Raw genomic sequence first — 27,996 nt, 5'->3', positions numbered from 1 at the left:
CTGGCTATTAAAAGAGACTACAGTCTTAGAATTCCCTAAATAGCTCCAAAATAGCACAAACTGACTCCACCAGAACTCATGGTATGGATCCTGGAGTTTCCAGCTGTTCCAGAAACCACAGTAACCCACTGGCCACTTCTGCTCCATCCAGCAGAGCCCAAGGACTGCTGGACAGAATGGAAAGTGCGTACCAAGGTGATCATCTTCCAGTGAGAGTCGGATCTGCCCATGAAGGACTGAGTGCCCAGTACAGAGAGTTTCCACACAGAGTTTCCACAACCTCCAGTCAGGCCTTGGGTATCCAGCCCAGGAGTGGAGAGTAGGGAGTGGGTAAAACACAGACATCTTTGTCTACCCTGCATCCTTAAGCCTTCTCAAGCTCCTGAGTTCCCAAAGGCCCTTGTCCAGAGTATATGTTTGTTGGGAACACATGTTAACCAGGGAATTTGCATGGAGACATTGGTGGGAGCGGAGAGGGGGAGGACAGGGATGTGTTTCCCCTCCAGTGTCTCTCACAATACCAGACACCCTTGGCTGGGCCAATTCATCTAACTGACCACCTTGCCCTCGGAGTCAAGTCACTACCAATGCAAGGGCTTGCCTTAGCTGTTAGGGACTGGACAGGAACACCGACAGGGACCTTCCACTGCACTATTAGACTCTTCACACCTTCTTTAGCCACATTCAGGGCGAGCTGGGAGGTAGCGCTGTGAAGCTCATCTGAAAATGGGAACACTTGAGGGTTCTGAGCTAGGCTTGAGGTCAGCTCCATACTGGCTTGGGCAAGTACCTGTGCCTGTTCTCTCATCCATAAAGAAGTAATAAAGGAGGATCCTTGGGTGGCTCAGTGGTTTAGCGCCTACCTTCGGCCCAGGGCGAAATCCTGGAGTCCTGCGATTGAGTTCTGGGATCGAGTCCCACATCAGGCCCCCTGCATGGAGCCTGCTTCTCCCTCTGCCTGTGTCTCTGCCTCTCTCTCTCCTCTCTGTGTACTCTCAGAAATAAATAAATAGGGGGGGGGGGCAATAAATAAATAAATAAATAAATAAATAAATAAATAAATAAAATCTTTGAAGAGGGGGGAAAAAAAAAGCCCTGGGCTAGACCAAGGTTCCGCCTAGCTTCCGCCCGCAGATGCACCCCCGGGGCGTGCAGCAGCCGCGCCCGCGCCCGCCGAGGGCGGAAGTGCTGTCGTCCCTCCGGGTAGAAGTGCGAACCGGGAAGCGGAATCCGTGCCTTGGAGCCGGGCCCTAGCCCTAGAGATTGACCCTGTCACGCCGCCCTGCACCTCTGCCACAAACGGCCCGCGTAGACTTGCACTTTCTGACCCGATGTCTGGCGGCAGGTTATGGTCAGTGGAGGGCTGGCTGCGGCTCCAAGCCTGCGACCCTGCCCCTTGGGCCCTCCGGGGGAGCGGGCTTTGTGCCGGCCGCGTGGAGCCCCGGGGTCACGGAGGTGGGGCCGGTGGGGCGTCCGCGGAGCAGCCGGCAGACCAGGCCCCCCCTCTTTCAGGCAGAGCGGTCCCCGAGCCCCCGTGGTGCCTGCCGAGGAACTGGAGAATCCCGAGTTCGTCGGCGCAGGTGGGTTCGGGGCGGTGTTCCGCGCGTGGCACAGGACGTGGCGCACGGGTGTGGCGGTCAAGATCTTGGAGGGGTGAGTGGCCGGAGCTGACGGCCTCCCGGGTCTGCCCGCGGAGGAGGGGCCGCTGTGCTGGGAGCCCGAATAGGGAGGGGACGGCTCTTCCAGGAACAGAGCGCTACTCCCACTCTTTCCTGGAATGCAGGGAGGCGATATCCAGGGAGGTGAGGGCCATGGCCAGTCTGTGTAACCAGCACCTGCTGCTCCCGCTGGGAGTCACCCAGAAGCTGCAGTGGGAATATGCCTGTGGGCCTGCTCTGCTGACTCCATTTATGGAAAATGGTTCCCTAGTAGGACTGCTGCAGCCCCACTGTCCCCGTCCCTGGCCACTCCTCAGCCGCCTGCTGCAGGAGGTGGTGCTGGGGATGTGTTACCTGCATAGCCAGAATCCTGTGCTCCTGCACCGAGACCTCAAGCCCTCCAACGTCCTGCTGGACTCAGACCTGCACGCCAAGGTCAGCCTATCCATTGCCCATCCCAGCCCCTGGACACAGAACCTGGTGCAGCCCTCTCTACTCCATACCCTCAGCATCTCCCTCTGGATACAGGGTTGCCTAAAGGTCAAAGCCCACCCAGGAGCTTTAGCCCCTACCACTGACCAACATGGTCAGTTCCACAGACACACCCACCCCACACCAGTCTTCCAAAAGACCCCTCGTTAGGACACCTGGGGGGCTCAGAGGTTGAGCGTCAGCCTTCAGCTCAGGGTATGATCCCGGGGTCCTGGGATTGAGTCCCTCATTGAGCTTCTTGTGGGGAGCCTGCTTTTCCCTCTGCCTATGTCTTCGCCTCTCACTCTCTGTGTCTCTCGTGAATAAATAAATCTTAAGAAAAACAAAAAAAGACCCATGGTTGACCTAGCCCAGGAGACTCAGACCTTGACCCAGCCCCATGAAGAGGGGACCTAGGCCTCCAACCCAAAGGCCTCACCAGTCCTACCATTCCCCTAACCGTCATAACCCCCTTTATGGCAGGAGCTGTACCTTGTGGTGGGAGAGGGGCTTCTGGAAGCTTCCTGGCCCTATCCACCCTCTACCTTCTCCTTCTCTCCCTTTACAGCTGGCAGATTTTGGCCTGTCCACATTTCAGAGAGGCTCAAGGTCAGGAGCTGGATCTGGGAAGTCAGCCCCAGTCTACCTGGCCCCAGAACTGTTGCCTGATGTAAACCGAAAGGCATCCATGGCCAGTGATGTCTACAGGTAAGGTACTCACTCCAAACACACATTCCAAATCTCTACACATCTCTGGGCTTCGAGGGAACTGCATATGGGAAAGGAGACTTTGCCAGCAGGTGGGCCAGGCCTCAGTTTTGTGTCTTCTTGCAGCTTCGGGATCCTAATGTGGGCAGTGCTAGCTGGAAGAGAAGCTGAGAGTAAGACTCTGGGCAGACACTGGGATCCTTAACTCCAGATGCCCTCCTCCTGCAAGCCTCCAAGCCCTCTTCTTCTAGCTTACCCGCTCGGACTTTCTCCTCACCTCCCTTGGACTACACTCCTTTCCCGCTTCCACGATGGAACACGTGGTCCTGAATGTCTTCTCTTTGCATCTCCCACCCCCAACCCAGTAGTGGCCCAGACATCGCCGGTGCGGGAAGCAGTGTGTGAGCGGCAGATCCGGCCCCCGTTGACCAAGCTGCCCCTGCCCAGCCCTGAGACTCCTGGCTTGGAAAGACTGAAGGCATTAATGCAGCACTGCTGGAGCCATGAGCCCAAGGACAGGCCCTCCTTCCAAGGTGAACTGGCTGTTAGCTGGCAGCCAGGGTAGGCTTGGATTGGTCGGCAGGGGGCTTCTGCCTGGGAAAGTTTGGCTCACCTGCCTGCCACCCACCTTGCCTTGTCTCCAGAATGCCAACCGATCACCGAGGAAGCCCTCAATCTGGTAAATAAGGAGATGGATGCTGCGGTCTCCACAGTGAGTATCTAGTGCCACCCCCCATTCCAGGAGCTGGGCGAGGATGGCACAACATGGTTCCCTTGGTCACTCGCTGACTCCTCACTGGCCACTGTTCAGTGTGCCTTAATCTTTGTCCCCACTGTCCCCATCTCACCACTCAGTTCCCAGGTAATAGATTATGGACCAAGATGGGGCACTTGAGTGGCTCGGTGGTTGAGCATCTGCCTTTGGCTCAGGGCAGGATCCCGGGGTCCTGGGATCGCATTGGGCTCCCCGTAGGGAGCCCGCTTCTCCCTCTGCCTGTGTCTCTGCCTCTCTTTCTCTGCGTGTCTCTTATAAATAAATAAAATCTTAAATATATATATATATATATATATATATATATATATATATATATATATAATAGAACAAGAGACTCATCCCTTAGGTTTAGGCTGGTTCTCCCACCTCCATGCCCAGAAATCTCCCCTTGTCCTTGCAGGTCAAGAAGTTCTTGTGTGAAAATAGAGGCAGCCGGATATTGTCTGCCCCCCAGCCAGGCCCAGGAGGGATAGAAACAGAAGGCCCTAGGGGGACCACAGGAAGCCATGATATCACAGCCTCTGAAATGCTAAGCAAACTAAGTCTGAAGGAGTCCCCCAGCTCTGCTCCTAAAAAATGGACAAACCTTCCTGAGACGACCAGGGCACAGGGAGATAAGGTTCAGCCTGCCCGGTTAGCAGGGCTACCTTCTGATTCAACAGCCTCATCTCCCCAAACTCCAGAGACTTCACATTTTGAAAATCAGATGGCCAGCCCCAACTTGGCTCAGACCCCAGGTCCTGGACCTGAAGGGAATCAGGTGAGACACTGGCAGGACTAGAGGATGCGCTAGGACTCCCATGAATCCTGTGTCCCTTGCTAGGGAAACTTGAGACTAAGGGGGTTGCAGCAGGGGAACAGGCCCCAGGAAGGGAAGACTCAGAGAGCTGTGTCGTTCGCAGGGGGCTAGGAGACGTGGCACCAACTGGCCTCCCAGGGCACCAGGGCCTAATCCAATACCAGGTACCTGATCCCCACTTCTTCCTTTCTCCTACTCAATTCTTCTACTGGCTTCCTCAAGACTGTATGTAGATCCAGGATACCTTGAGTAGTGGGAGGACTAGTGGCCAAATCCCCCAAACTTCTCATTTCATAAATGAAGAGACTGATACCCCCTGGGACTGGATCCTGCTGAGGTGACATAGCAGAGACTAGATGTGCCTTGGGCCTTCAGACTTGTCCCAGAATCAGCTCTGTGGACCCTTAACCTGCTGTTGTTATGTTGGTCCAGAGGGGCTCCTAGAAGGAAAGACCCAAGTGTCAGGGTCTCAGACATTAGTTGCCACTCCCTTTGAGCTTCTACAAACCCAGGTCTGAAGGGGCAGCACAAAGACCAATGCCCAAGGCCCACTTTGACTCAGTCACAGCCGGCCTGGAGACCCCATGCTTGCATTTCCCCAGGGTGGACACAAGGTGCCGCTGCCCCTCCACCCTGTGGCTCCTAATTTTGCATTTCCAATTACTTAACTCTCCCAACACCACCACAATTTCTTTTATAGGTAGCCCTATTACCATATGTGACAGCCGTGCGGTGCAGGTGGGAGACTACAACTATTTGATTATACAAGAAGGAACTGCCTTGTCCACACAAGGACAGGCACCTTGGGGCATGGGTAGAGGCTGGCAGTGGGCCTCGCACAAGTAGGTCGGAAAAGAGGACCACAAGAACCAAGAAGCCTGGAGAGAGCGGCAGGGCTGGTAGGAAGAAACATCTAGCTACTTCTTGGACTCGGGGCAATTAGCTGAGACTTTCTTTGGGGGCTGACTTTGTGCACACAGCAGTCAATAAACATAGTGGATTGTTTCTTTGTAAAGTTTGTTTGTTTATTTATTTATTTATTTGAGAGAGACAGAGAGAAAGAGAGAGAGAGCACAAACAGGGGGAGCAGCAGAGGGAGAGAGAGAAGCAGGCTCCTGCTCAGCAGGGAGCCCAGGCCTCTGGGATCATGACCTGAGCCAAAGGCAGATATTTAGCTGACTGAGCCACTCAGGCACCCTAAACACAGTGGGTTTTCAACCAAAGTGCCATATTTGGAAGCATATTTGGAAGCTTAAGGCTTAGGCCAGGGTCCAGGGGTGGAGACCCTGGTAGGAGACTGGAGAGCTGACACTGAAGGAGGCAGGAGGCAGAGGCCCTGCCTGTAGCTGAGGCGGAAGCGGGATGCTGAGGACTGGGGGGTGGGCAGTGTGGCACACAAGGTCAGGCCCCAGCTGGCGGCAGGAAGGAATCTGGGAGGCCTGGCTCCTGGGGTAGCTCTAATCTCTGGGCGGAGCACTTCCTCTAGATCCCGTGAGACCCCACCCTAAACCAAATTTTCCTCTGGGCTATGGAGATTCCGCACTGGGGTCCTGGGGGTAAGGGCTCTCCATGGGCACCGAAAGACACCACACACCTCTTGCCCTGCACGATGCCCCCAGCCTCTTATTTTCCTCCATTACAAGCACTCAACACCTCCACTCCCTCGCACCTTGCTTCCCAGGTGGAGCCCTTTGACCCTCAGCTGGTGTCTGGAGTGGAGAGCTATGGCCTGGCAGAGCTACACAGACGTGCCCCCTCCCATGGGGCTGGACGGCGCCACAGGGACAGTTCAGACCGCACAGCAGCTGCATCCAGGCTGGAGGGGAGGGGAGGGGAACGGTGGCAACCCCGTCCACCCCGACCCAAGTCCTAGTCCCCGATTGGGCCCCACATTCTTCCCTACGTTCTCATCAGCCTTTGACTCCAGCACCGCTGCATTCTCCCCGTGGCCAAGGGTTCCACTCCCATTTTGACACTTGCTCCTGCGCCCAGCCCAGCCCACCCCCTCGCATCTCCCACAGTCCCATTCCCCTTTCTCAAGGGGACTGGAGGGGGGAGGCGACGCCAGTGTTAGGGGAGACAATGAGGGAGGGAGGAGGCCTGGGGAGTCCGCCACCGCGCACGGGAAGGGGCCGGGCAGTCCGGCCGGGGAAGTGGGAGGGGGCCGCGGCGCCGGAGGGAAGCGCCTGCCGCCCGCGGCTCTAAGCCACTAGCTCCTCGGCGGCCGGGACTCCACCACCGGCCATCGCGGGCTCCCTCCTCGGCCTCGGCCTCGGCCTCGCCCAGCAGCCGCGGCAGCCTCGCGGGCCGTGAGTTTGGGCGGGGCCGGGGCCGGGGTGGGGTGGGAGGGCAGGAACCCGAAGCTCCCTTGCTTCCACCCCAGCCCGGTCCCCTCCGGAGACGAGGCTTTTGCTAGGACACCTCTGCGGGCTGGGTTTGAGGGAGGAGGAGCGAAGGATCGGGCAGGCAGCCCTCTCCAGCCAGCTGGGAAAAGGCGGGGAGGCCCCGGGGAGTGCCGGGCGATGGGGCTGGCGGCGGGGAGGCCGCGCGGCGAGGCTAGACCCAGCGAGCCAGGAGCGGCCCCGGCGGTAACGCGGGCCCCGGCGCTCCCCAGCCCCGGGTTCGCCCTCCGCCGGCGCCGGCGCCGCAGCCCCGGGCGGGGGCGAGCATGGCCCGCCTCTTCAGTGCCCGGCCGCCCCCCAGCGAAGACCTCTTCTACGAGACCTACTACAGCCTGAGCCAGCAGTACCCGCTGCTGCTGCTGCTGCTGGGGATCGTGCTCTGCGCGCTCCTGGCCGTGCTGGCTGTCGCCTCCGCCAGCGGCAGGGTGAGGGGGCAGCGTCTGGTGGCGGGACTCCTGGGGGCGGCGGGGGGCTCACTGCCGAGAGGGCGCTTTCGGGGTGAGGATCTGGGAAGAGGTCTTCTCTTCGGTGTGCGCTCTTTGCTGGAACCCAGGAAGGAAGTGCCGAGCCTTGCTAGGAAATGTAGTGGTCCTGGACAAGTCCCTGCACCTCTCTGGGCCACAGTCGCTGGGCCGCTGGGAACAGGCTGAGCTCCGGGGGCTTCTAATTTCTCTCAGGGCACTGACAGCCTTTCCGCGATCTCCTCCTTCTAGAGTGAATTCAGCAGCGGGTTTTCCCATTTTCCAGAAGGGAAATTACACTGGGCCCCGGGGGAATCCGCTTCCTGGTTTTCTCTCTCTCACGGGGGCTGTGGGGCGGCCCGACCCATAGACTCCCAGAAGACGCCTTCCATTCCACTCACATTTAGTCCCCAAATAAAGCTATTTCCAGTTTCTTTTTTTAGGAGAAAGGGGGTCTTCAATTCCATTTCTGGAAATATCCTGCTCCCAGGTTTTTTCACGTTTCGGAGGCAAGTTGGGAAAGCCGCTAAACTGACCAATTCTTGCCGGGCCACCTCGAAGCCCAGGAAGAGGTGGGGACGCAGGGCAGGGACAGCAGCAGGAGGTCAACGCCCAGAGGGCCAAAGTGTGGTGCTCCTCCCTGGCCTGCCAAGGAGAGGGGTTCCAGGTGCCCTCGGCCGCTGGGGCACTTCTTGGAGGGTGGGGGCAGGGGCTATTCCCAGCCTTGTGCCCAGAGCAGGGAATCTCCTGAGCAAATTGGCCAGGTTCAGATACACTCATTCCTAAGTGCCTTCTGTGAGGTAGGATTTTTCACTTGCTTCAGGACCCCAGGAAGGTGCTTGAATTCCTGTTTGACAGACAAGAAAGCAAGCTCAGAAAGGTCCCAGATTCACAAATACGCAATATGGGTTCTAGCCAGAGGCTCTGGGTGGGTGGCCCAAGGCTCAAGCCCTGCTGCCACATAGCGGTGAGATATAGGTTGAACCCTATGAGATAGCTCTGCAGATTCTAAACAGATTATTGGCAACATCCTATGGTTCAACCTAACCTGAATGACCAGCCCAGGTGCCCTGTCTCCTTTTCCTACTTGAGTTTGAGACACTTTTCAGAAGTGTCCCAGGGGGCTGCCTTTCTTCATCTTGGAGGAGCTCCCCAACTCTGCACTCCAGTCTTGCCGCAAGCAGCCCCTCCCCACAGGATCTAGCCTCAGACCCAGGCTTCCTGATCACTGTGCTGTGTGCGCTCGGCGGCTTCTCACTGCTGCTGGGCCTGGCATCCTGCGAGCAACGGCTACAGCGCTGGACCCGTCCCCTGTCCGGCCTCGTGTGGGCAGCGCTCCTGGGGCTGGGCCATGGCTTCCTCTTCACTGGGGGCCTGGTGAGCGCCTGGGACCAGGTGAGAGGAGCGAGTGGCAGGTGGAGCAGGGGGCAGGAGGACTCCTAGGCCAAGAGCAGCTGGCAGCTTCCCATGCCCCTCTCCCTCAGGTGTCCTTTTTCCTCTTTGTCATCTTCACCGTGTATGCCATGTTGCCCTTGGGTATGCGGGATGCCACCGCCGCGGGCCTTGCCTCATCACTCTCCCACCTGGTGGTCCTTGGGCTGTACCTTGGGCCTCAGCCGGACTCCCAGCCCGCGCTACTGCCGCAGGTGAGAACGCTGGTAGCCCAGTCTGAGCCCGGGGACGGCTGCGCACATTGGCTCCTCTGAGCATGCACCAGCCGCTCACTGAGCTGTGACTCCATTGAAGGGCGCAATGCTAAGCACAGGTACTAACACATACGCCCAGACAGTGCCCTCATGGAGCGGGTACACCAGTGCAGCATAATGCTGCAGACACCAGAAGACGCCTGGGCCCACGGGGAAGGGACTTCACCAGGGAGCCAGAGTTGTGGGGACAGAGGTGGATGATGGAAACTTCACTGGGAATATAAAATTGGAGCTTGAGTAGTCTTGTGCTGCAGCGGACGCAGAGGGAAGGTAGATGGTGGAGTGGTATTCCAGGCAGAGGAAACGTATGTGCAAGGGTTTCTAGACCTAAGAGGCCTCGTTGGTGCACAACCAAGTCTAGAGCAGGGGTACTGCAGGGGAGGAGAAGCCCCCCTACAGACTCCCCAGTGTGGCACCAATTGCCTGGAAATTCTTAGATCTGTAACTGTAGAGTCCTCCTCAACCCTCTTGGGGACCAACTCCAGCTATACACTTGAGGACCCCCACTCCCACAGAGCGTCCTCTGAGGCTGACCCTCTCCCACAGCTGGCAGCAAACGCGGTGTTGTTCCTGTGTGGGAATGTGGCCGGAGCGTACCACAAGGCGCTGATGGAGCGTGCGCTGCGCGCCACATTCCGGGAGGCACTTCGTTCGCTGCATTCGCGCCGGCGGCTGGACACGGAGAAGAAGCACCAGGTCCTTGAGCCGACAGGGGGGCTGGGCAGGACCCGGGTTTGAGAAAGGGGTTGTTTATATCACCCAGCTGGGCTCCTTAGCAAGCCAAATGACTTTGGGCAGGTTACCTGCCCTTCTCTTTCCTCCTTTGTAAAACGTGGCTACTGTGCACCTTGGAAAGTTGTGTTACGTCTCAAAAAACCTGAAGCTTGTAAAAGCACTTTTTTGATACGAAACGAAGAACTCTAACCCTGGCATTGGTGCTGGGAGTTAAGTCCCTAAATATGAATGGTGCAGGATGGGGTGCTGAGGCCCAGCTTTATGTGAAGGGGGAGGTCTGGAGGGGAGTCCTCTGGGGAGCATCTAGTGGGGCTGGAGAAGTGGGTGAGCTCCTAAGTGGTTGGAAGGCTGGGACTCCTGGCTTTAGGTTGCAAGAGGATTGATGTTCATGGTGATCTTCTCCAGGAACACCTTCTCTTGTCCATCCTTCCTGCCTACTTGGCTCGAGAGATGAAGGCAGAGATCATGGCCCGGCTTCAGGCTGGACAGGGGTCACGGCCAGAGAGCACCAACAACTTCCATAGCCTCTATGTCAAGAGACACCAAGGAGTTAGGTATGAGAAAGGATGGCCAGAGGGGAGGAGGGGCGTGGGCTGAGATCTTGACCCCAGTGATGCAATCTGCCCTCCCCAGCGTGCTCTATGCTGACATCGTGGGCTTCACACGACTGGCCAGTGAGTGCTCCCCTAAGGAGTTGGTGCTCATGCTCAACGAGCTCTTTGGCAAGTTCGACCAGATTGCCAAGGTCAGAGGGGGCCTCCCTCCCTACCCAGGGCCCTTCAAATGCTCCACCCTGGAGAGCCCCTTCCAAGGGAAACTCCTGACACCTAAGATCCCAGTCCCATTTCAGAGCCCATGTATCCCAATGGAAGATATTCCAATGGAAGTAGGAAACCCTCTCAAACAACCCCAGGTATGGAGCTGTTCACCACACATCTCAAACCTGGAGAGACTTCTCAACATCTCCACAGATGCCTCAACCACAACACCCCCAAATGTGCTCAGAACCCCCAGTGTAGGGGCCTGTGGACACTATACCGAATCTAGAGAAATTTTCATATGTTTTAATCTTAGGGAGCCCTTCCAAGGGAAATCTCTGCCCTGTACAACCTCAGCCCAGCTCAGCCCAGCCACCTGTTCAGACCCCAGGGATGCCCCCAACAAACCTAATTTTGGGTGTCCCCCAGAAAACCTCAGTCTCGAGGGTATTTTCATGTGCTCAAATCTGAATACACCTTACACATGCCAAAGCTGGGGGAGACCCACAGACCTCAGCCAGCCCCGTATCAAGTTAAGGGAATCCCTAGATCTGACCGAGTCTCCCAACTGCAAAATTCTTCAGGAATATCACATTTACTCCCACTTTTCCCAGCTGCCCAGTGCCTCCTCTGACCTCTAACCAGGTGCCCCCCTCCCCCTGCATACACACACTCCCAGGAGCATGAATGCATGCGGATCAAGATCCTGGGAGACTGTTACTACTGTGTCTCTGGGCTACCGCTCTCCCTGCCAGACCACGCCATCAACTGTGTGCGCATGGGGCTGGACATGTGCCGGGCCATCAGGTCAGCTCAGGTGGGTGGGCAGGAGGGGTACCAAGGGCTGGATGTGGGTGAGCAGCAGGCAGGGTAGTGGAAGTCCTCTTGGAGAGAGGGAAGGGTGTGGCATGCATAGGGCCAAAGGCAGCTTTCAAACTGTGCCCTACGTACTCAGGAAACTCCGGGCAGCCACCGGCGTGGACATCAACATGCGTGTGGGGGTGCATTCAGGCAGTGTGCTCTGCGGAGTCATCGGGCTGCAGAAGTGGCAGTATGATGTCTGGTCCCATGATGTCACCCTGGCCAACCACATGGAGGCGGGTGGCGTGCCAGGGTGAGAGGTGGGGCTGTAGGAACGCACAGGAAGAAACCAAACGGGCCCCTCACATGCTGCCACCCGATTCATAATTCCCTAAAATGAGCACAATCCCACGTGGAACTCAAGGGAGATCCTAGCATGCCGGGAGGGGTGCTGGGAGACATATCCTGTAGCACAGGGCCTTGCTTAAAGTCAGGCCTCTGGAAGGATCCTTGAAAAAAACTGAGAGGTTTGCAGGCCCTCCTTCCTGATTCCCCCTCCTCCCTCTTTCCAGAAGAGTACATATTACAGGAGCTACCCTGGCCCTGCTGGCAGGGGCTTATGCTGTGGAGGACGCAGCCATGGAACACCGAGACCCATACCTTCGGGAGCTAGGGGAGCCTACCTACCTAGTCATCGATCCCCGGGTAAAAGCCCAGCCTGGCCCCCAGGGGCTGGCCCATCCTAACCACCCACAACCAACAGGCCTGATCTTCTCTCCTATGCCAGAGATTGAATTCCTGGATCCCAGTGTGTGTGTTGAGGGGGAGGAGACCCCATCTTCTAGGGAGTGTTGGGAAAATGTAGAAAATGTTTGTGATCCTGACTCTCAGTCCTCATATGCCCCAGGCTGAGGAAGAGGATGAGAAGGGCACTGCAGGAGGGTTGCTATCCTCTCTCGAGGGCCCCAAAATGCGTCCCTCAGTGCTGATGACCCGCTACCTGGAGTCCTGGGGCGCAGCCAAGCCTTTTGCCCACCTGAGCCACCTAGAGAGCCCCGTGTCCACCTCCACCCCTCTCCCGGTAAGTGCACCTCTGGCATGAGCCCTAGCACTTACTGACTCCACCCCCACTGCCCTCCCAACTTCCCCACACCCACCACCCATGAGTCATTTGATGACATCTCAAGATCCTGAACTGTCTGGTTGCTCCCAGTCACTGGCTCAGACCTTTCCTTGCCCTTCTTTCCAGAGAAAGAGCAAAGATGACTGTCTTCTGAGCTCACTTGAGTTGCAAAATCCTGTAGCACTATGTCCATTGTTCCCCAACGTCCACTCTGGAATCCTCTTCCATCAGCACCACAAAGACCTAGACGACACTTCTGGCTCCAAAGCCAGTGCTCACAACCATTCCCACCAGAAAACATCTCTATCAAATTCCATTCCTGAGACTGCACACTCTCTTTTAATCCCCACTAGGATTGGGAAGGTGGTGCAAATCAGTTATTGCCCCTCCTCTCCAGCATTTGTGTCAGGATAAGATGAGATGACAGTGAAAATCTCCCATGGTCTTGAAGGAAGTCACCCTGAGCAGTCAGGGGTTGGGGAGAGAGGGAAGAGAGAAAACCAGCCTTCATTCCCCACAACAGCTGGTTCTAAGGGTTGTTGCTTGGTCACAAGCAGTCAGAACCCTCTCTTGCAGGAACTGAGGCCATGATCCAAAAGGCTTGCCCCAGGATTAAGTTTCTCAGCCTGCTTTCCTTCATTTTATCTGATCTTCCAGCCACCTTTCTGCAGATCATCCTCTCAGAATCTTCTCTACTGGGTCAACCCAGTTGGATATATGGGATGACTTCAGAGTACCCTTTCTATGATCCATCTCCCCTCCCCACCCACCTAGCAGGAAAGCAGGCCAGAGATTAGTAGACACTATGGAATGGGGGGATGTCGCAGCAGTGATTCAGGAGAATACCTAATTCAGAGCCTTAACATGGGGTAGAAGAAAGGTCAAAAGGGCTGAGTGAGCAGGAGAGAGAGAAAGAAAGAATCTAAGACCCTGCTGGCTATTGCAGGATTCCCCCACCCCCACCCCAGGTGGAGGTAGAGTAGAGGGTGGGCTTTGGTGGGAGCCTGGGGACTGTGAGACAGTGCTGGGTGCAATGCCCATGGCGAGATGCCCCCCAGAACCCACGCCAGACTCCCCCAAAACCCCACTAGTGTGCAGACTAAGAAATATCAGGATGGAGAAGTAGGAACCCCTAGTTCAAGGGTATCTCCGGAGGCAGGACCTCATCAGCCCAGAATTCACTCCTCAGCCCCTGAAGTGCCAAGCCCTCCGTCAAATGTTAGAAATCCTGAGAATCACATTAGCTTACCCTTAAACAATGGGGAACTCAGGTGGCAGGGCAGTGTTGGTGCTAGTATACACCATCCATCCATCCCTCCTGCAATTTTAAAGAACCTACTATGTGGCAGGGGCTGGGCTAGTTCTTGAGAAGACAGAAATGAATAAAACGTTTTCCCTGCCTTCAAATAACATACAGGCATCGAGCAAGATGGAGAGGCAGGCAGGTAGTTTGAAAAAAGTTGGGCTCAGACCTAGAGGCATAAATGGGCTCATACCTAGATCATCCCTCTTAATCTCCCTTTTCCTCCCCTCTCCCTCTCCTATATTCTAGGTTTGGGCTTGGGGGCCCCTGTGACCCTGTGGCCTTCATATAAGCCAGAGGAGCAGGAAAGAACAGTCACCAGACCCCTGGTCCTGGGCAGTGGCCACTGCTCTTCATTCTTTTTCTTGGGACTTGTCTCATCTGCTTTACTTGTCCTCTCGCTTTCATATCTTTGCACACAGTGCACTTTCCTTTTGGTGCTGAAAAGAATGGCTGTGACCAGGTTTGTTTCTCTTCCTTCCTCTTTCCCTTTCTTCTCCATTTTTTGTTTTCTGCTCCCACCACCTCTCAGCTCAGCCTGACCACAAGGGAGTCAGAATGTTCTGCTGCTTCACTTCAAACCAATGAGGATTTTTTGGCATGCTGGGGTGATGGGCAAGTCCCTGCCTTTGGGATTTGTTCAGTCCTTAGGGAAGATGACCACTCCTCAAGCCTATAGGGTTGTCTCATAAGTGTTAGGAACCAAGGATATAAGAGCATAAGGACCCTGGGTGTCTAAAGAATCAGGAAGAAACTTTAAGGAATAAATGTGGTTTGGGATCCCTGGGTGGCGCAGCGGTTTGGCGCCTGCCTTTGGCCCAGGGCGCGATCCTGGAGACCCGGGATCGAATCCCACATCGGGCTCCTGGCATGGAGCCTGCTTCTCCCTCTGCCTGTGTCTCTGCCTCTCTCTCTCTCTCTCTCTGTGACTATCATAAATAAATAAAAATTAAAAAAAAAAAAGAAAAAAAAAAAAAAAAAAAAAAAAAAAAAAAAAAAAAGGAATAAATGTGGTTTGACCCTTCCCTTAAGGGCAGGTGGGATTTGGTGGAAAGAGGAAGTCCTTAGAGGCAGGGGGAACTCACATCAAATACTCAAGGCCAAGGACGTATATAGACATGGAATGCCTCATGGCAGAGAGGTTTCAAGGATGCTCAGCATCTCCTCATCTCCCCCTTTGCTGTGGTCTCCCCACAGGAGAAGACGCTGGCCTCCTTCAGCCCCCAGTGGAGCCTGGACCGGTGAGGAGGCCCCAGCAACTCTGACAGCGAGGCTGTCGGCTGTCGGCTGTCGGAGTGACCTGCCTCCATCCTCCCTGGGTGGGGGGCTGCTCCTGCTTCACCCACCTACTGTTGAGAATCTCCTATGGTGACAGGTTGGGCTCTTACTGTGCAGGAGCCGTACCCCCCGGGGACTAGATGATGACCTGGACACTGGGGACGCCAAGTTCTTCCAGGTCATCGAACAGCTCAACTCTCAGAAGTATGGAGAACAAAAGGCAGCCGGGAGGGGCGGGAGGGCTGGGCCCTTGCAGTAAGGTAGAGGAGAGATGTGTTTCCTGATGTCCTGGTGGGAAGGGAAGGGCTTCCCTGCTCCCCCCAGGAAAACACACATCTGTCCATCCTCCCCCCCTCACCGTCTCCACCCTGCCCTGCTCTGCCCTTCCCTTTCCTCGCCCGCCCCCTACCTCCTACCAGACAGTGGAAGCAGTCAAAGGACTTCAACCCACTGACACTGTACTTCAGAGAGAAGGAGCTGGAGAAAGAGGTGGGTGTGGGGGGTAGCAGCGGAAAATCCTCTAACCTTAGGTCCTCGGCCTCGAGGCAGGGGCAAGCCCTGTGGACGCACCTCACCTCCCAGGTCTGCCCAGTTTGTGATCCTGGGGATGAGGGGCTTGTGTTTCTCTCCAAATGGACATCACCCTGTAAATTGAATTACTAGTTGGGGATGGGAGGGAGGAGGGCAGCTCCTTGGAGAACCTGGAGGGGCTACCAGAGACTGCACTGGAGGGTGAGGCCATGAGGCCCGGACATGCACTTCTTGCCTCAAATTGGCACCTCCAAGGAGATGGGCAGCCTTGGTGGGCCCTGTCTCCATACTGACCCCTGCCCTTCCAGTATCGACTCTCTGCACTCCCTGCCTTCAAATACTATGCAGCCTGCACCTTCCTGGTTTTCATCTCCAATTTTGTCATCCAGATGCTGGTGACCAACAGGTGAGAGAGTGCCCCAGGCAAGGGGGGCCCTGACTCACACACATACCACCAGGCTCCTGCTGGTCCTTGACCCACACTTTCTTCCTTTACCCACTTCCCCTTGGCTTCAGGCACTGACTGACCCACAGAGGAAGCGTGTGTTCTGGGGAAGCAGTGATAATCACAGCCTTCATTTTATGATCATACATCCTGTGGACTTTCTACATAATCCAAGCACTTTCACATGCCTGTCTCTAGGTCCTAACAGCTTTTCCATAAAACAGGTTCTGTTTCCATTGAGAAGCTCAAATCTCACAGCAAATGAACTTAGAAAGCAGGTCCTCATTTTTAGTTCATGGCTAGGAGGGGCTGCAAGGAGTTGTCCAAAACTCAGCTAGGTGGAAGGCCTTTGGCCTGAAGGCCCAGAGATTGACCTGGTGCAGCCTCGGCCCCTTCATGAGCCCCCTGCCCTTTCCAGGACTGTCCTTACCTCATTAGTTCCTGCCACGCCCCACCACTGCCTTCAACCCCCTCAGCTTTCCTGGATCATCAGTGTGTAATGCCTTTGTTCAGCTCAGACCCCACTGGGGGGTCAGTTCAGATCCCCAGGACTGCTCCTCCTCACATATCCCGACCCGGTTGCACAGCACCCTCCTGACACACAGAGCCTCCTCTGACCCGGCAAGTCCTCTCTCTTGTCTCCCTTTAGGCCTCCAGCTCTGGCCATCACCTATAGTATCACCTTCTTCCTCTTCCTCCTCCTCCTCTTCGTCTGCTTCTCAGAACACCTGACGGTGAGGTGGGCTAGGGGGTGGAAGCTTGGTGAGCTGGGCCCTTACCACGACCTGGCCCAAGGGATGGGGGTTCCCCCAGCCCCATGGCTAAGATTCCTGTGCTCCTTCCACAGAGGTGTGTCTTGAAAGGCCCCAAGATGCTGCACTGGCTGCCCACACTGTCTGGCTTGGTGGCCACCCGGCCTGGACTGCGAATTGCCCTGGGCACTGCCACCATCCTCCTCGTTTTTGTCATGGCTGTTACCAGCCTGGTGAGGGCAGAGGGGCCCCTATTCACCCCCATCAGGGCCCATTGGACCTGTCAGAGGTTGAACAGGTACTCCTGGATTTGGGAGAGCAGCTGGACTGAGGCCAGGGGATTCTGGCAATGTTGGACAAGTATAAAGAAAAAAAATCAATCTGCCACCTGCGTAATTGTTTATAGCACTTCGGTGGACATCCTATCTTTCCTATGTAGGCAGATCTTCATTGTGTGCTCACTCACTATGATTTTGTAGCTGAGTTTGGCTAATTTTTCAGAACTTATAATCATTCCTAAAATTCTATCCCTGAAAGACACCTTAGGAATCATCCCCCAGCCAAGTTACAGAAGAGGAAGCTGAGGCCCAGAGAGGTTAAGTGGCTGACGAGATCACACAGTGGATCCATTGGCAGACTAGTGCTCAGGACACCCATTCCTCCATCCCTGCCCACCCAGCAAGGACCCCAGTCCTGGGGCTCCCTCACCAGCCAGAAATAGCAGACTCCTCCCCTTTGGAGGAGTCTGGCCCTGACTCATCCCGAGGTCAGCTGAAACCCAGCACAAGCCACCGTTATACCCAGGTGAGCCGACTGCCCACCTCAGCTCTTCACCTCTTTCTGCAGTTCTTCTTACCGGCAGCATCGAACTGTCCTTTCCGGGCTCCCAATGTGTCCTCCGTGGCTTTCAACCTCTCCTGGGAACTCCCTGGGTCCCTGCCTCTCATCAGCATCCCAGTGAGTGTTCCTCATAGCCCTGAATCTCTTTCTCCAGAGCCTTCTTTGGCTCCTCCCCCTACCTCCTTAGTTGAAGAACATTCCATCAGGTGGAGTGGGATAGACATAAAACACACTTGATGTGTGTTTGTGTGTATGACACTCCCATCCCCCGGATAGGACCTGGGCCCTGTGAGGGCAGGGCAGGGAGCCCTGGGATATTCTCCCCCCCACACCTGTGGCATATGCCATGCCCCTTGACTGCCCTGCCTGGCCCCACAGTACTCTATGCACTGCTGCGTGCTGGGGTTCCTGTCCTGCTCCCTCTTCCTGCACATGAGCTTCGAGCTGAAGTTGCTGCTGCTTCTGCTGTGGCTGGGGGCCTCCTGCTCCCTCTTCCTGCACTCCCATGCCTGGCTGTCCGACTGCCTCATCTCCCACCTCTATCCGGATCCCTTGGACTCCAGGTGCGCACGGCCACTGGACAGGGTGCTCAGGCCCTCTGGGAGCAAAGCAGAGCTGTCCTCACCTCATTGGCCTGAAGCAACCACGGGGCAAAGGGGGAGGGTGGGGGAGGGTGGCTGAGGGCTACATGAGCCCTGGGGGTAGGGAGGAGGCCATCAGGAAGAGGCAGGGCAAGGGGCAACCCTGATCCGTGGCCTCTGCAGGCCAGGGGTACTGAAGGAGCCCAAACTGATGGGAGCTATCTCCTTCTTCATCTTCTTCTTCACCCTCCTTGTCCTGGCTCGGCAGGTAAGTCACCCAGTTCAGCCTTCTAGGGCTTCCCATATTTGTGACTTGGTCTTTCTCACCCTTTCCCTCAATCTTACATCTCCAGGGTTGAGCCCAAACGGTGTGCCCATTGGAAGCTTCTACGTGAAACTTCCTGTTCCCTTTCTTTCTCCTTAACTACCCAAGGGAGATGCCCTCAAATCCTTCCTCCCTCGTCCCTCCCACCCTAAGTCCAGGAAAACCACCCACAAGAAAGCATCCACTGCCAATTCTCCCCTAGTTTGAATCTCGTTTCAGGGGAGCCTCCTTGGGGATAGTTGCCCCTTGAGCCTTCTCTCTAGACTGGGGAGTGGTGCAGTTTGGGGCATCATGTGTTTGGGGGGTGAACACTCAGGAGCTGAGGCTCTCCCTGCACTGCGCATCTCCCCTTGGGCCTTTGGCCACCCTGCCAGAATGAGTATTACTGCCGCCTGGACTTCCTGTGGAAGAAGAAGCTGCGGCAGGAGCAGGAGGAGACAGAGACAATGGAGAACCTGACTCGGCTGCTGTTGGAGAACGTGCTCCCTGCTCACGTGGCCCCCCAGTTCATTGGTCAGAACCGGCGCAACGAGGTGACTCCCACCCCAGACTCTGAGCCCCAGATGCCATAGGGACTAGTTTCAGATGAGAGTCTTGGCCCTTGGCCCCACATCTCTGGACTCCCCAGAGCCCCTGGTGGGTCAAGTAGCTGCCTGTTCCTGTCAGATAGTGCCTCTATTTTCATGAGCTCTTAGGCTTCATCTGGTGAGCACAGAACCTCTGAGTTCTAAGTTCTTACTTAGAAGGAGCATCCTCTCCAACTCATGGCCACTCGGTGCCTTCGAGTGTTGATGGGAGTTGTGTGGAGGACACAGTCCACAGTCCATGCAGCTTTCTGGCCCTGCACTATCAGGATGGTAGCCACTAGCTATGTGTGGCCATTTACATTAAGATTAATTAAAATAGAACCTTCATTTCTGCAGCCTCACTGGCCACATTTCAAGTGGCTGAGAGCTGCTTATGGCCAGTGACTGCCATATTAGATGTTGCATATATAGAACTTTCCAACACCATGGGAATTTCCATTTGTAGATGTTAATCGCCATCCTCAAATATCGTGCTATAATCAGACCATCAGAGAAGGTCACCCACATATTTGCACCATTTTAGTTGTACCACCACCACTTCACTCTGTCTGCTATAGAAATACTCTTGGCCTCTCTTGAGGAATGTTAAAAGAAACAGGTCAGGGGCTGTTTCACAGCTTCACGCCCTCACCGGTTTCTTTCTTTCTTTTTTTTTTTAAGATTTTATTTATTCATTCATAGACACACACACACACACACACAGAGAGAGAGAGAGAGAGAGAGAGAGAAGAGAGGCAGAGACACAGGCAGAGGGAGAAGCAGGCTCCAAGCAGGGAGCCCGAAGTGGGACTCGATCCCGGGTCTCCAGGATCATGCCCTGGGCTGCAGGTGGTGCTAAACTGCTGCGCCAGTGGGGCTGCCCACCAGTTGCTTTCTGTAGTCAAAATTGGCAGTGGTTCTACATCTCCTGGTTTCTTCTCTTATTTACACTGGGACTCTTGTAACTGCTCCTGTTTCTATCTTCACATTGGCTACTAGAAAGCCCGGAGCCAGAATCTAGGACGAACAAGGACTTCGTGTCACCCATTTTGTGAACCAACCTCAAATAAGATTCCATCTTTACCAGCTTACCTTTATTTTCTCTTTGTCCCATTTTCCCTATTATTTGATCTTCCAAATAGTAGCCATCTTTGTAAACTGACTTAACACCTTTTAGCAGTAAGATATGATAGAAAGATGATACTCATTGACACCATTTCCATTCTTGAAGAGACTCCTTTCACATTGCTACAAGGTGATCCTGAGTTCAAACCCCGTCTCTCCTCGAATCATCATGAGACCTAGTCTTTTACTCCCAAGTCACACATCCCTGGGATAACCTGGCCCTACCCCCTCCCTCCTTTCCAATACTTCTTAAATACAGGGGTAAGAGTATGGACGCAGGGAGAAGGGCCCATGCAGACAGACCCACAAGGAGAGGAACGTGGCTTGCTCCCTCATCCCAGCGTCTCCCCCCCTAGGACCTCTACCACCAGTCCTACGAGTGTGTCTGTGTCCTCTTCGCCTCAGTTCCAGACTTTAAGGAGTTTTACTCTGAATCCAACATCAACCACGAGGGTCTAGAGTGCCTGCGGCTGCTCAATGAGATAATTGCTGATTTTGATGAGGTGACAACTCCAAGGGTCCCCCAGATCCTTCGTTCTGAATGCTAGAATTTCCCACCAGTCCCTCCTGCCCATTTGCTCTCCAGCCAGGAGCCCATCCTTCTCTCCCTGGCCCTGCTGCTCCTTCTCTGATCCTCTAGCTCTCCAGAAACTCTTCCCACGATCCACTCTCCCTCCCACCACAAATCCTGACCCCACAACCTGGTCCTTTCATTTCCAAAGGCCTGGGGCTGGGCTTCTGAGAGGGAGGAGGGAGAGAGCAAGAAAGCCTGGGGACACAGCCTCCTTTCTGTACAGCTGCTCTCAAAGCCCAAGTTTAGTGGGGTGGAGAAGATCAAAACCATTGGCAGCACCTACATGGCAGCTACAGGCTTAAATGCCACCTCTGGACAGGACGCACAGCAGGTACAGCACCCCTTCCTTACCTATCAGCCCATGAGGGGCTCACACTGCTGGGCCCTCACTGACCCATCTTGTGGGGCCGGCTTGTTGCTAGGATGATGAGCGAAGCTGCAGCCACCTGGGCACCATGGTGGAGTTTGCAGTGGCCCTTGGATCAAAGCTGGATGTCATCAATAAGCACTCATTTAACAACTTCCGCTTACGTGTGGGTGAGGGCCCTCCCTTGTTGGGGCGGTCTGGGACTTCCTCTTCACCTTCCCAAGCTCTTCCTCCCCTAAGTCCTTTATTAGCTACTCCCCAGCTCACCCCCAGCCCCCTCCAGCCTCCTCCCTGGGGATGGAGCATGAAGCTGCTGGGCCAGGAGCTCTGGGGCTCAGCCACTCCTTCCCTGAGCCACACTTCTCCAGGCCCTCTTTTCCTCTAAGAACTCTAGGCCTTTCACCCCAATTCCTGGAGCTTCCCCTTCTCCTGTCCCTCCTCAAATTCCGCCCACCACCCAGGGCCTCTCTTTACCATACCTCTTGTCAGGGTTGAACCATGGACCTGTAGTGGCTGGAGTGATTGGGGCCCAGAAGCCACAGTATGACATCTGGGGCAACACGGTGAATGTGGCCAGCCGCATGGAAAGTACAGGAGTTCTGGGCAAGATCCAAGTGAGGAGGCCACATTGGAGGCATGGGATGGGGGGATCAGATAAGGCCACCCCCACACTCCAGACTCACTTTTTTTTTTTAAATTTATTTATTTATTCATGAGAGACACACAGAGAGACAGAGACACAGGCAGAGGCAGAAGCAGGCCCCACGCAGAAAGCCCGATGTGGGGACTCAATCCTGGAACTCCAGGATCACGCCCTGAGCCAAAGGCAGAGGCTTAACAGCTGAGCCACCCAGGTATCCCGACTCACACCTTTCAATTGCAGGTGACTGAAGAGACAGCGCAGGTGCTGCAGTCCTTAGGCTATACCTGCTACAGCCGGGGCATCATCAAAGTCAAAGGCAAAGGGCAGCTCTGCACCTACTTCCTGAACACAGATTTGACGCGAACTGGCCCTCCCTCGGCCACCCTAGGCTGAGACTCCCAACCACCCTCTCTATTCTAAGATCCTCAATAAAAGGACTCGGGGGGCACCTGGGAGGCTCAGTCTGTTAAGTGTCCAACTCTTGATTTCGGCTTAGGTCGTGATCTCAGGGCTGTGAGATGGAGCCCCGCCGTGGGGTCAGCGCTGGGTGTGGAGCCTGCTTAAGATTCTCTCTCTCCCTCTCCCTCTGCACTCCCTTCTCCTCTCTTTAAACAAACAAACAAACAAACAAACAACAACAACAAAAAACCCGACTCTGGTACCACTGAGGCCAATTGATGTCAGAAGCTTCTCTGGTATAGCTGCGGATCACTTCCTGCTTGCCTCTCAGCAGGATGCTTCTTCCCAGGCTAAACTGAGTGTCTGTGTGTATGCAAGTATGACCATGAATGTGTTAGAAAGGAGTGATTCTTCTTCACAAGCTGAGGACTGCCTCAGCCTCCCTGCCTGATTCCAGTATTTAGTACACTTTGGAAAGATAAAGAATTTTAGCCACATGACTCAAAATAGGATTTGTCCTTTCTGTTTCCACCCACAAATATTGAGAAGGAGTAGCTAGGAAAATGTCATTTGACCTTTATTCACTCAATAACCACTAAATAAGCACCTGCTCTGTGCTTCCTAGGCAGCATGGGTGAGAGGTCTGGGAAATGACCTGTCGGGTCACTCCCTGTTTCAGCTGCTATCGTCAAACTGACCCACGCTTTCCAGCCAAGACCTGCAGACAGTTTTGAGATTCTCTTGTTCTCATGTCCCTCAGATTCCTGTCGGTGCAGGTGCTTATATTCTGTGGGACTGGAAGCTTCTATGGTTCATTCCTACTTGTTCATATTTGAGGGTTTGTGAGTGATATCTTGATACCCTAAGTTTGTTACAGATGTTGCACATGGATTCTTGTTTTTTCTCCAAGAATAGGAGAAATTCAAAAAATATACTGCTGTTACTTCTACTACCATCTTCCTAAAATGCAGTTGGAACAGAGCCAGTCTGAGGCTCTCTAAAACAACAGTCACCCCTCAGAAAGTATGACTTGTCCCTCTCACTTCTGGGAATCCTCATTTCCTAAGAGTGACCACGGTCACAGAAGGCATCGGGCTGTATTTGGGAGCAGGCAGAGTGCTGACATGCAGAATTCCAGGGCCTAAGGTCTGATGACTTTGTTCTCAAGTAATACCTCCTTGGGAGATGGAGGGAAGGAAGGCAGTGACCTAGAACATTGCCCACGGAAAGGACAAAGATGAGTAGCAGGAAGTTGGAGCCATGGTAACAGTGATATCATCACCAGCTTCAGGGGTAGAGGTCCCCAGCAGTGCCACGTGTTCTCAGAACGTCTGCTGATTCAGGGAGTCTGGAGTGAAAGCCCACGTGGGTGGTCTTTGTTGGTCAACTTCTTCAGGAGTCTGTAGACCTGTGTTGTTCTAAGTATGATCTGCAGAGCACCTGCCTCAGAATAGGGGAGGGGAGGAGGGCCTGGTTTCTGTATCTTTGTGTCCCTTCCAAAACCAAAAATCATGGGAGGCCAAAGGATGTGCCTCTCAGCCATTGAGAAGGACCCCCATAAGAGCACCCAGTGGCAACCCCACCCCCTTGCCCATCACACAGGCAGGCACCCCCAACACAGGATTGACCCAGCTTGAGACTTCTGTTTTATGTTTTATTTTATTTTTTAAAAAACATTTTATTTATTTTTTCCTGAGAGAGAGAGACAGAGGCAGAGACCCAGGCAGAGGGAGAAGCAGGCTCCATGCAGGGACTCAATCCAGGGACTGCAGGATCACGCCCTGAGCCGAAGGCAGACGCCAAATCGTTGAGCCACCCAGGGATCCCCGTTATTATTATTATTATTTAATAAAGGTTTTATTTATTTACTCATGAGAGACACAGGCAGAGGGAGAAGCAGGCTCCCTGCGGGGGGCCTGGTGTGGGCTCCGTCCCAGGACAACCGGGATCACGAGCTAAGCCCTGAGCCAAAGGCAGCCGCTCAACCACCCGACCACCGACCACCGAGCCACCCAGGTACCCTCAGACTCGTTTTAATTGCAGAGCTGCTCCGGGCCCTCACTCGCCCTCACCTGCCCCGCCCCTCCCCCCGCTGGCGTCCCCCTCCTCCTCAGGGTACAGAACCAGGTCAGGCCAACGTGGGGGGCGCTCTGCCAGGAGAAGAGCCAGAAGAGCCGTTGTCCTTCCCCCACCAGCAGCAGCAGCAGCACCAGCAGCACCTCCCAGGCCTGGTTCAGTTCGCTCATTGGAGAGGGTTGGTGGAGTCTGCGAGGGTCTCGGAGGTGCCAGGCTCGGGAGGGGCGGCGGGGCCCCTCACCGTCTGGGCCAGGGTGCCCCCGCGGCGGGTGCTGGACGCCTCGGAGCCGGTGCCCTCCAACAGCTTGGCGACGAAGCCCACGCCCGCGGAGCGCAGCAGGCCGCCGCCCGCGCACGCGTACAGCACGGGGTTCACGCTGCTGCTCAGGAAGGCCAGCGCGATGAACACGGAGCGGGCCAGGCGCAGCCACACGCCCGCTGGCCCCGAGCCCTGGCCCGCCAGCGCCCGGCCCGCCTCGGCCAGGTTCACCACGTGGTAGGGCAGCCAGAAGGCGGCGAAGGCCAGGATGATGAGCGCCACCAGGCGGCCGGTGCGGCGGCTGCGGCGGAAGCGGCGGGCCTGCAGCCTGCGCCTGATGTCCCAGTAGCTGGCCACCACCACCAGGAAGGGCAGCAGGAAGCCGGTGAGGGCCTCGAAGAGCAGATGGAAAGCCCTGAGTCGGTCGCTGGAGTACTTGGTGAAGCACACCAGGCTCTGGTTGTTCGGTGCCAGCACCGTGCGGTACATGATGACGGGGATGGCCAGCAGAAAGGACATCACCCAGATGCTTGCCAGCACCCACCAGACAACGGACTTGGTACGAAACTTCTGGGACACAAAAGGGAGGGCCACCGCCAACGAGCGGTCCAGACTCATGGCGGCAATCAGCAGGACGCTGGCGTACATGCTGACGCCGCAGACATAGTGAAACAGCCGGCAGCCAGCCAGTCCAAACACCCAGGTGCCCCGGCCCACAGAGTGCAGGAAGAAGGGGGCAGTGAGCAATACAGCCAAGTCGGCCACAGCCAGGTTCAGCACCAACAAGGCAGTGACAGAGCGCTTCCGCATCTTTACCAGGATGCTCCACACCACAAAGCTGTTGCCGGGAAGCCCCACAGCCAGCGCCACTGACAGTAGGATGATAGTCAACGGAATGACGAACATGACACCTAGTGAGGAGGTGCTGCTCACGATGTGGTGTCCGTGGCCACTGCAAGGACCTGGAGAGTGAGGGCGAACACGAGCATGAGGGTTGGGGACCAAGGTTTCCTGAGACCCTGGACACACCCAGCTTGAGTACTCTAGCCTGTCTCCAAGATCAGCAGTGTCAGTTGCCCCTCTGCAACCTCCTGCCTTCATCGCTGCCAACAGACCCATCCTCGGGGGATCTGGCTGAGCAGAAAGACTAATTTTCTAACTGGGCCATGGGGCTTCTTCCTACACACAGACCCCACTGCAAAATAGAGAGCAGTAGCAGCAGTAGTATTTCCATAACCTTTCTGCCTCCTTCCCTTCTGAGACCCAGAACAAAATGGGGGAGAGGGGCCTTTCTTACCAGGGCTGCACCCCTCAAAAGGCTAGCTTCTCTATCACTTGCCAGGCCCTTAGCCTGCTCAGTCCCATTGACTTCTTCAATCATATACCCACTTTCTCCAGAGATGCCCAGAGCCCACCAGGAATAATAGGGATGGCGAGCAGTTTGTGGATAGGAGACAAGAAGAAATCCTCCCCAGTCCTTTTCCCACTGGTCAGGCTTTCTTTGGAAATTCCTCTGCACCTTCTCTCACCATTGTATCCTGCTCTACCACTACCTCCCCAACTCCCAGGATACTTACTTACAGGCTTTGCTGGGTAGTGGTTGGAAACTGGTGCCAATCCCAAGGTCAGGGCAGAGTGGCGTAGCCTATTCCCAGATCTGCCCCAGTTCCAGGGTCCCAGCCCCAGGTCTGGGTGCTGTCCGCTAAGTCTGCCAGAGAGGAAGTACCGAGAAGCCGAGGAGGGGGAAGATACATCTTCCTGAGGGTGGGGCTGAAACTCCTAGCCCTCCCTTCACTGGGGGGGGGGGGGGATAGTCTTTGCGTTCCAGAAGAGCCTAGCAGGGAGGAAGACTCCTTAGGGGTGGGACCAGATGAGAAGAGCCTAGGAAGGTGTAGTGAGAGGAAAGAGAGAGTGAGGGGAGTGAATAGGCTCGGGTGTGGCCTTAAATGCAGGTCTAGACTGGAGAATTGGAAAGAGTAATAAACTGTGTCATACAGGAGAAGGAGGGAAGGAAGCCAGAGACAGGAAATGGACTCAGATTGGGAGGCCAGAAGGTTGGGTATCTTTATATGTTGTATAAATATTGTAGATTTTTAGATTAACAGGAAGTGTAGGTTAGACGTGTGGCTTAGTTATGGGTTTGGGTTTAGGTAACATCAGGACTTAAAGAGGACAGCACCCTGTCTTTGGCTTGGGTTCAAACCATGAGTGACTTTGGAGAGGGAGGGCTCTCTTCCAGCACTCCCACCTATTCCCTCATTTAAAAGGGTTGCTTCAATTCTAAGTCACTCAACTCTCCCTTCCCTTTGGCAGAAGCCAAAGTCCAAAGGATCTCCTTAGTATGGTACAGAATGTCAATTTCTTCCTCCTTCCCTGGCCACTTGCCCTGTGCTTGCCCATGTGGCCACTGCCACATGGATTTGAATTTAATATCTGAGCACTGAGCAAAGAGGTCAGCACGACCTCTTTCCTACCTTCCTGTAGTTGGCTGTCCAGTCCCACTGGACAGAGAAAGTAGAGGCTGAGCATAGAGAGAGGAAGTGGGGGCAGTGATGCCCCACATCTGCCCTGCCAGGAGGGGAAACCAGGAATGTGCAAAGGCAAACAGCCCCCCAAAAGGCCACTCTTCTCCTTGCCTGGAGGGAGGGCAGTTTCCCCCTTTGACCTCTCCTGCAGAAGCTAAGATCTGACAAGTCTTTCCTTTGGTCTGCCTGTGAGCCATCCTGCTTCCCTGCCAACTCTCACTTGTGAAGAGAGATGTGGCATAGAAGGATGGTCATTGAGGTCCCTTACCCTTATGCCCACTTTCTCTGCTTCGAGAAAGGCCACCACAGAGTTGACCCAGAGGCAGAGGATGTGATGCAAAGAAATGTGCCGAAACTGCAGCAAGAAGGCAGAGTTGAGGAAGGGCTCTCTGACCACAGAAGTTGTGTGAGACAGGGGCTACGGAAGAGAGGAAGTTAGGGAGCCTCTGCCCCGGCACATGAGAACAGGAAAAAGCCCCTGCCATCGGTGTCTGAGGATGAAAGTTCTGGCTTGCTGCTTCAGGGTCAATCAGAGGCTCCTTCTGATGAAAGCTGTGTTGTCTTTGCCTCCTCTAACAAACTACTCCCCATCCCCATGTCTCTCAATGGCCTTTCTTCCTCCATCTTCAGACTAGATACTCTAATCTAGGTACTAGATCCAGAACTCTAGACCGCCGCAGTTTGGGTGGCCCTGGGTGACCCTGAGGCCTGAATTTCCTTTGCTATTTCTAGGCCTCTGCCTGGGTGATGTAAACATCACCAGAGTAGAACTTGTGGTGATGGTCTGAGGGAGCACTCAGGTGACCAACCATCTAAGTTTGCCAGGGACTGAGAGGACTGGGACAAGAGAATTTTCGGGACTAAAACTGGGAAAGTCTTGGGCAAACGGGGATGAGTTGGTCACTCTAGTGACCACACCTGTGTGTGGTCATCCACTAAAAACAATCCTATCCTACATCCCCAAATGCAAAAGGGCCAGGATCCAGAACAGTCTGGGGAGCTAGAGATGG

At 55.1% G+C, this 27,996-nt stretch overlaps 3 protein-coding genes across 18 annotated transcripts; 2 read left to right on the top strand and 1 right to left on the bottom strand.

Annotated features, from left to right (window-relative positions):
* Nucleotides 1-1,125: 1,125 nt before the first annotated feature.
* RIPK3 (receptor interacting serine/threonine kinase 3) lies at nucleotides 1,126-6,422 on the top strand. Of its 7 annotated transcripts, none has more exons than XM_077908766.1 (10): nucleotides 1,126-1,351; nucleotides 1,513-1,653; nucleotides 1,784-2,093; nucleotides 2,698-2,837; nucleotides 2,964-3,010; nucleotides 3,203-3,370; nucleotides 3,482-3,549; nucleotides 4,013-4,372; nucleotides 4,515-4,575; nucleotides 5,112-5,426. In XM_077908766.1, exons 1-10 carry the CDS (start codon nucleotides 1,332-1,334, stop codon nucleotides 5,255-5,257), a joined length of 1,461 nt encoding a protein of 486 aa, XP_077764892.1. In that variant the 5' UTR covers nucleotides 1,126-1,331; the 3' UTR covers nucleotides 5,258-5,426. The 7 variants fall into 7 exon arrangements, with proteins under 7 accessions (XP_077764892.1, XP_077764895.1, XP_077764899.1 ...); XM_077908772.1 differs by having other exon boundaries at nucleotides 1,148-1,351; nucleotides 1,517-1,580; nucleotides 1,933-2,093; XM_077908771.1 differs by having other exon boundaries at nucleotides 1,148-1,351; nucleotides 1,517-1,580; nucleotides 1,930-2,093.
* A 168-nt stretch (nucleotides 6,423-6,590) lies between these two features.
* Nucleotides 6,591-22,197, top strand: ADCY4 (adenylate cyclase 4). 9 transcript variants are annotated; one of them, XM_077908755.1, is made up of 26 exons: nucleotides 6,744-7,238; nucleotides 8,472-8,669; nucleotides 8,759-8,920; nucleotides 9,527-9,676; nucleotides 10,121-10,269; nucleotides 10,349-10,460; nucleotides 10,566-10,628; nucleotides 11,153-11,280; nucleotides 11,429-11,587; nucleotides 11,847-11,979; nucleotides 12,182-12,355; nucleotides 14,898-14,941; nucleotides 15,096-15,182; nucleotides 15,398-15,467; nucleotides 15,818-15,915; nucleotides 16,604-16,688; nucleotides 16,802-16,939; nucleotides 17,553-17,663; nucleotides 17,925-18,109; nucleotides 18,311-18,395; nucleotides 18,827-18,985; nucleotides 20,500-20,646; nucleotides 20,866-21,048; nucleotides 21,140-21,254; nucleotides 21,574-21,698; nucleotides 21,968-22,197. In XM_077908755.1, exons 1-26 carry the CDS (start codon nucleotides 7,080-7,082, stop codon nucleotides 22,118-22,120), a joined length of 3,372 nt encoding a protein of 1,123 aa, XP_077764881.1. In that variant the 5' UTR covers nucleotides 6,744-7,079; the 3' UTR covers nucleotides 22,121-22,197. The 9 variants fall into 9 exon arrangements, with proteins under 9 accessions (XP_077764887.1, XP_077764880.1, XP_077764885.1 ...); XM_077908761.1 differs by lacking the exon at nucleotides 6,744-7,238 and adding an exon at nucleotides 6,591-6,720 and having other exon boundaries at nucleotides 10,349-10,628; XM_077908752.1 differs by having other exon boundaries at nucleotides 10,349-10,628.
* A 1,569-nt stretch (nucleotides 22,198-23,766) lies between these two features.
* On the bottom strand, nucleotides 23,767-26,200 carry LTB4R (leukotriene B4 receptor). 2 transcript variants are annotated; one of them, XM_077908776.1, is made up of 2 exons: nucleotides 26,043-26,200; nucleotides 23,767-25,423 (listed from the first exon to the last, which is right to left on the bottom strand). In XM_077908776.1, exon 2 carries the CDS (start codon nucleotides 25,365-25,367, stop codon nucleotides 24,369-24,371), a length of 999 nt encoding a protein of 332 aa, XP_077764902.1. In that variant the 5' UTR covers nucleotides 25,368-25,423; nucleotides 26,043-26,200; the 3' UTR covers nucleotides 23,767-24,368. The 2 variants fall into 2 exon arrangements, with proteins under 2 accessions (XP_077764902.1, XP_077764901.1); XM_077908775.1 differs by having other exon boundaries at nucleotides 26,039-26,197.
* Between the last annotated feature and the right edge of the window lie 1,796 nt (nucleotides 26,201-27,996).

Source organism: Canis aureus, chromosome 9 (assembly GCF_053574225.1).
Source record: "Canis aureus isolate CA01 chromosome 9, VMU_Caureus_v.1.0, whole genome shotgun sequence".
Taxonomy (NCBI): domain Eukaryota; kingdom Metazoa; phylum Chordata; class Mammalia; order Carnivora; family Canidae; genus Canis; species Canis aureus.
This window is presented reverse-complemented; position numbering and strand designations above follow the sequence as displayed.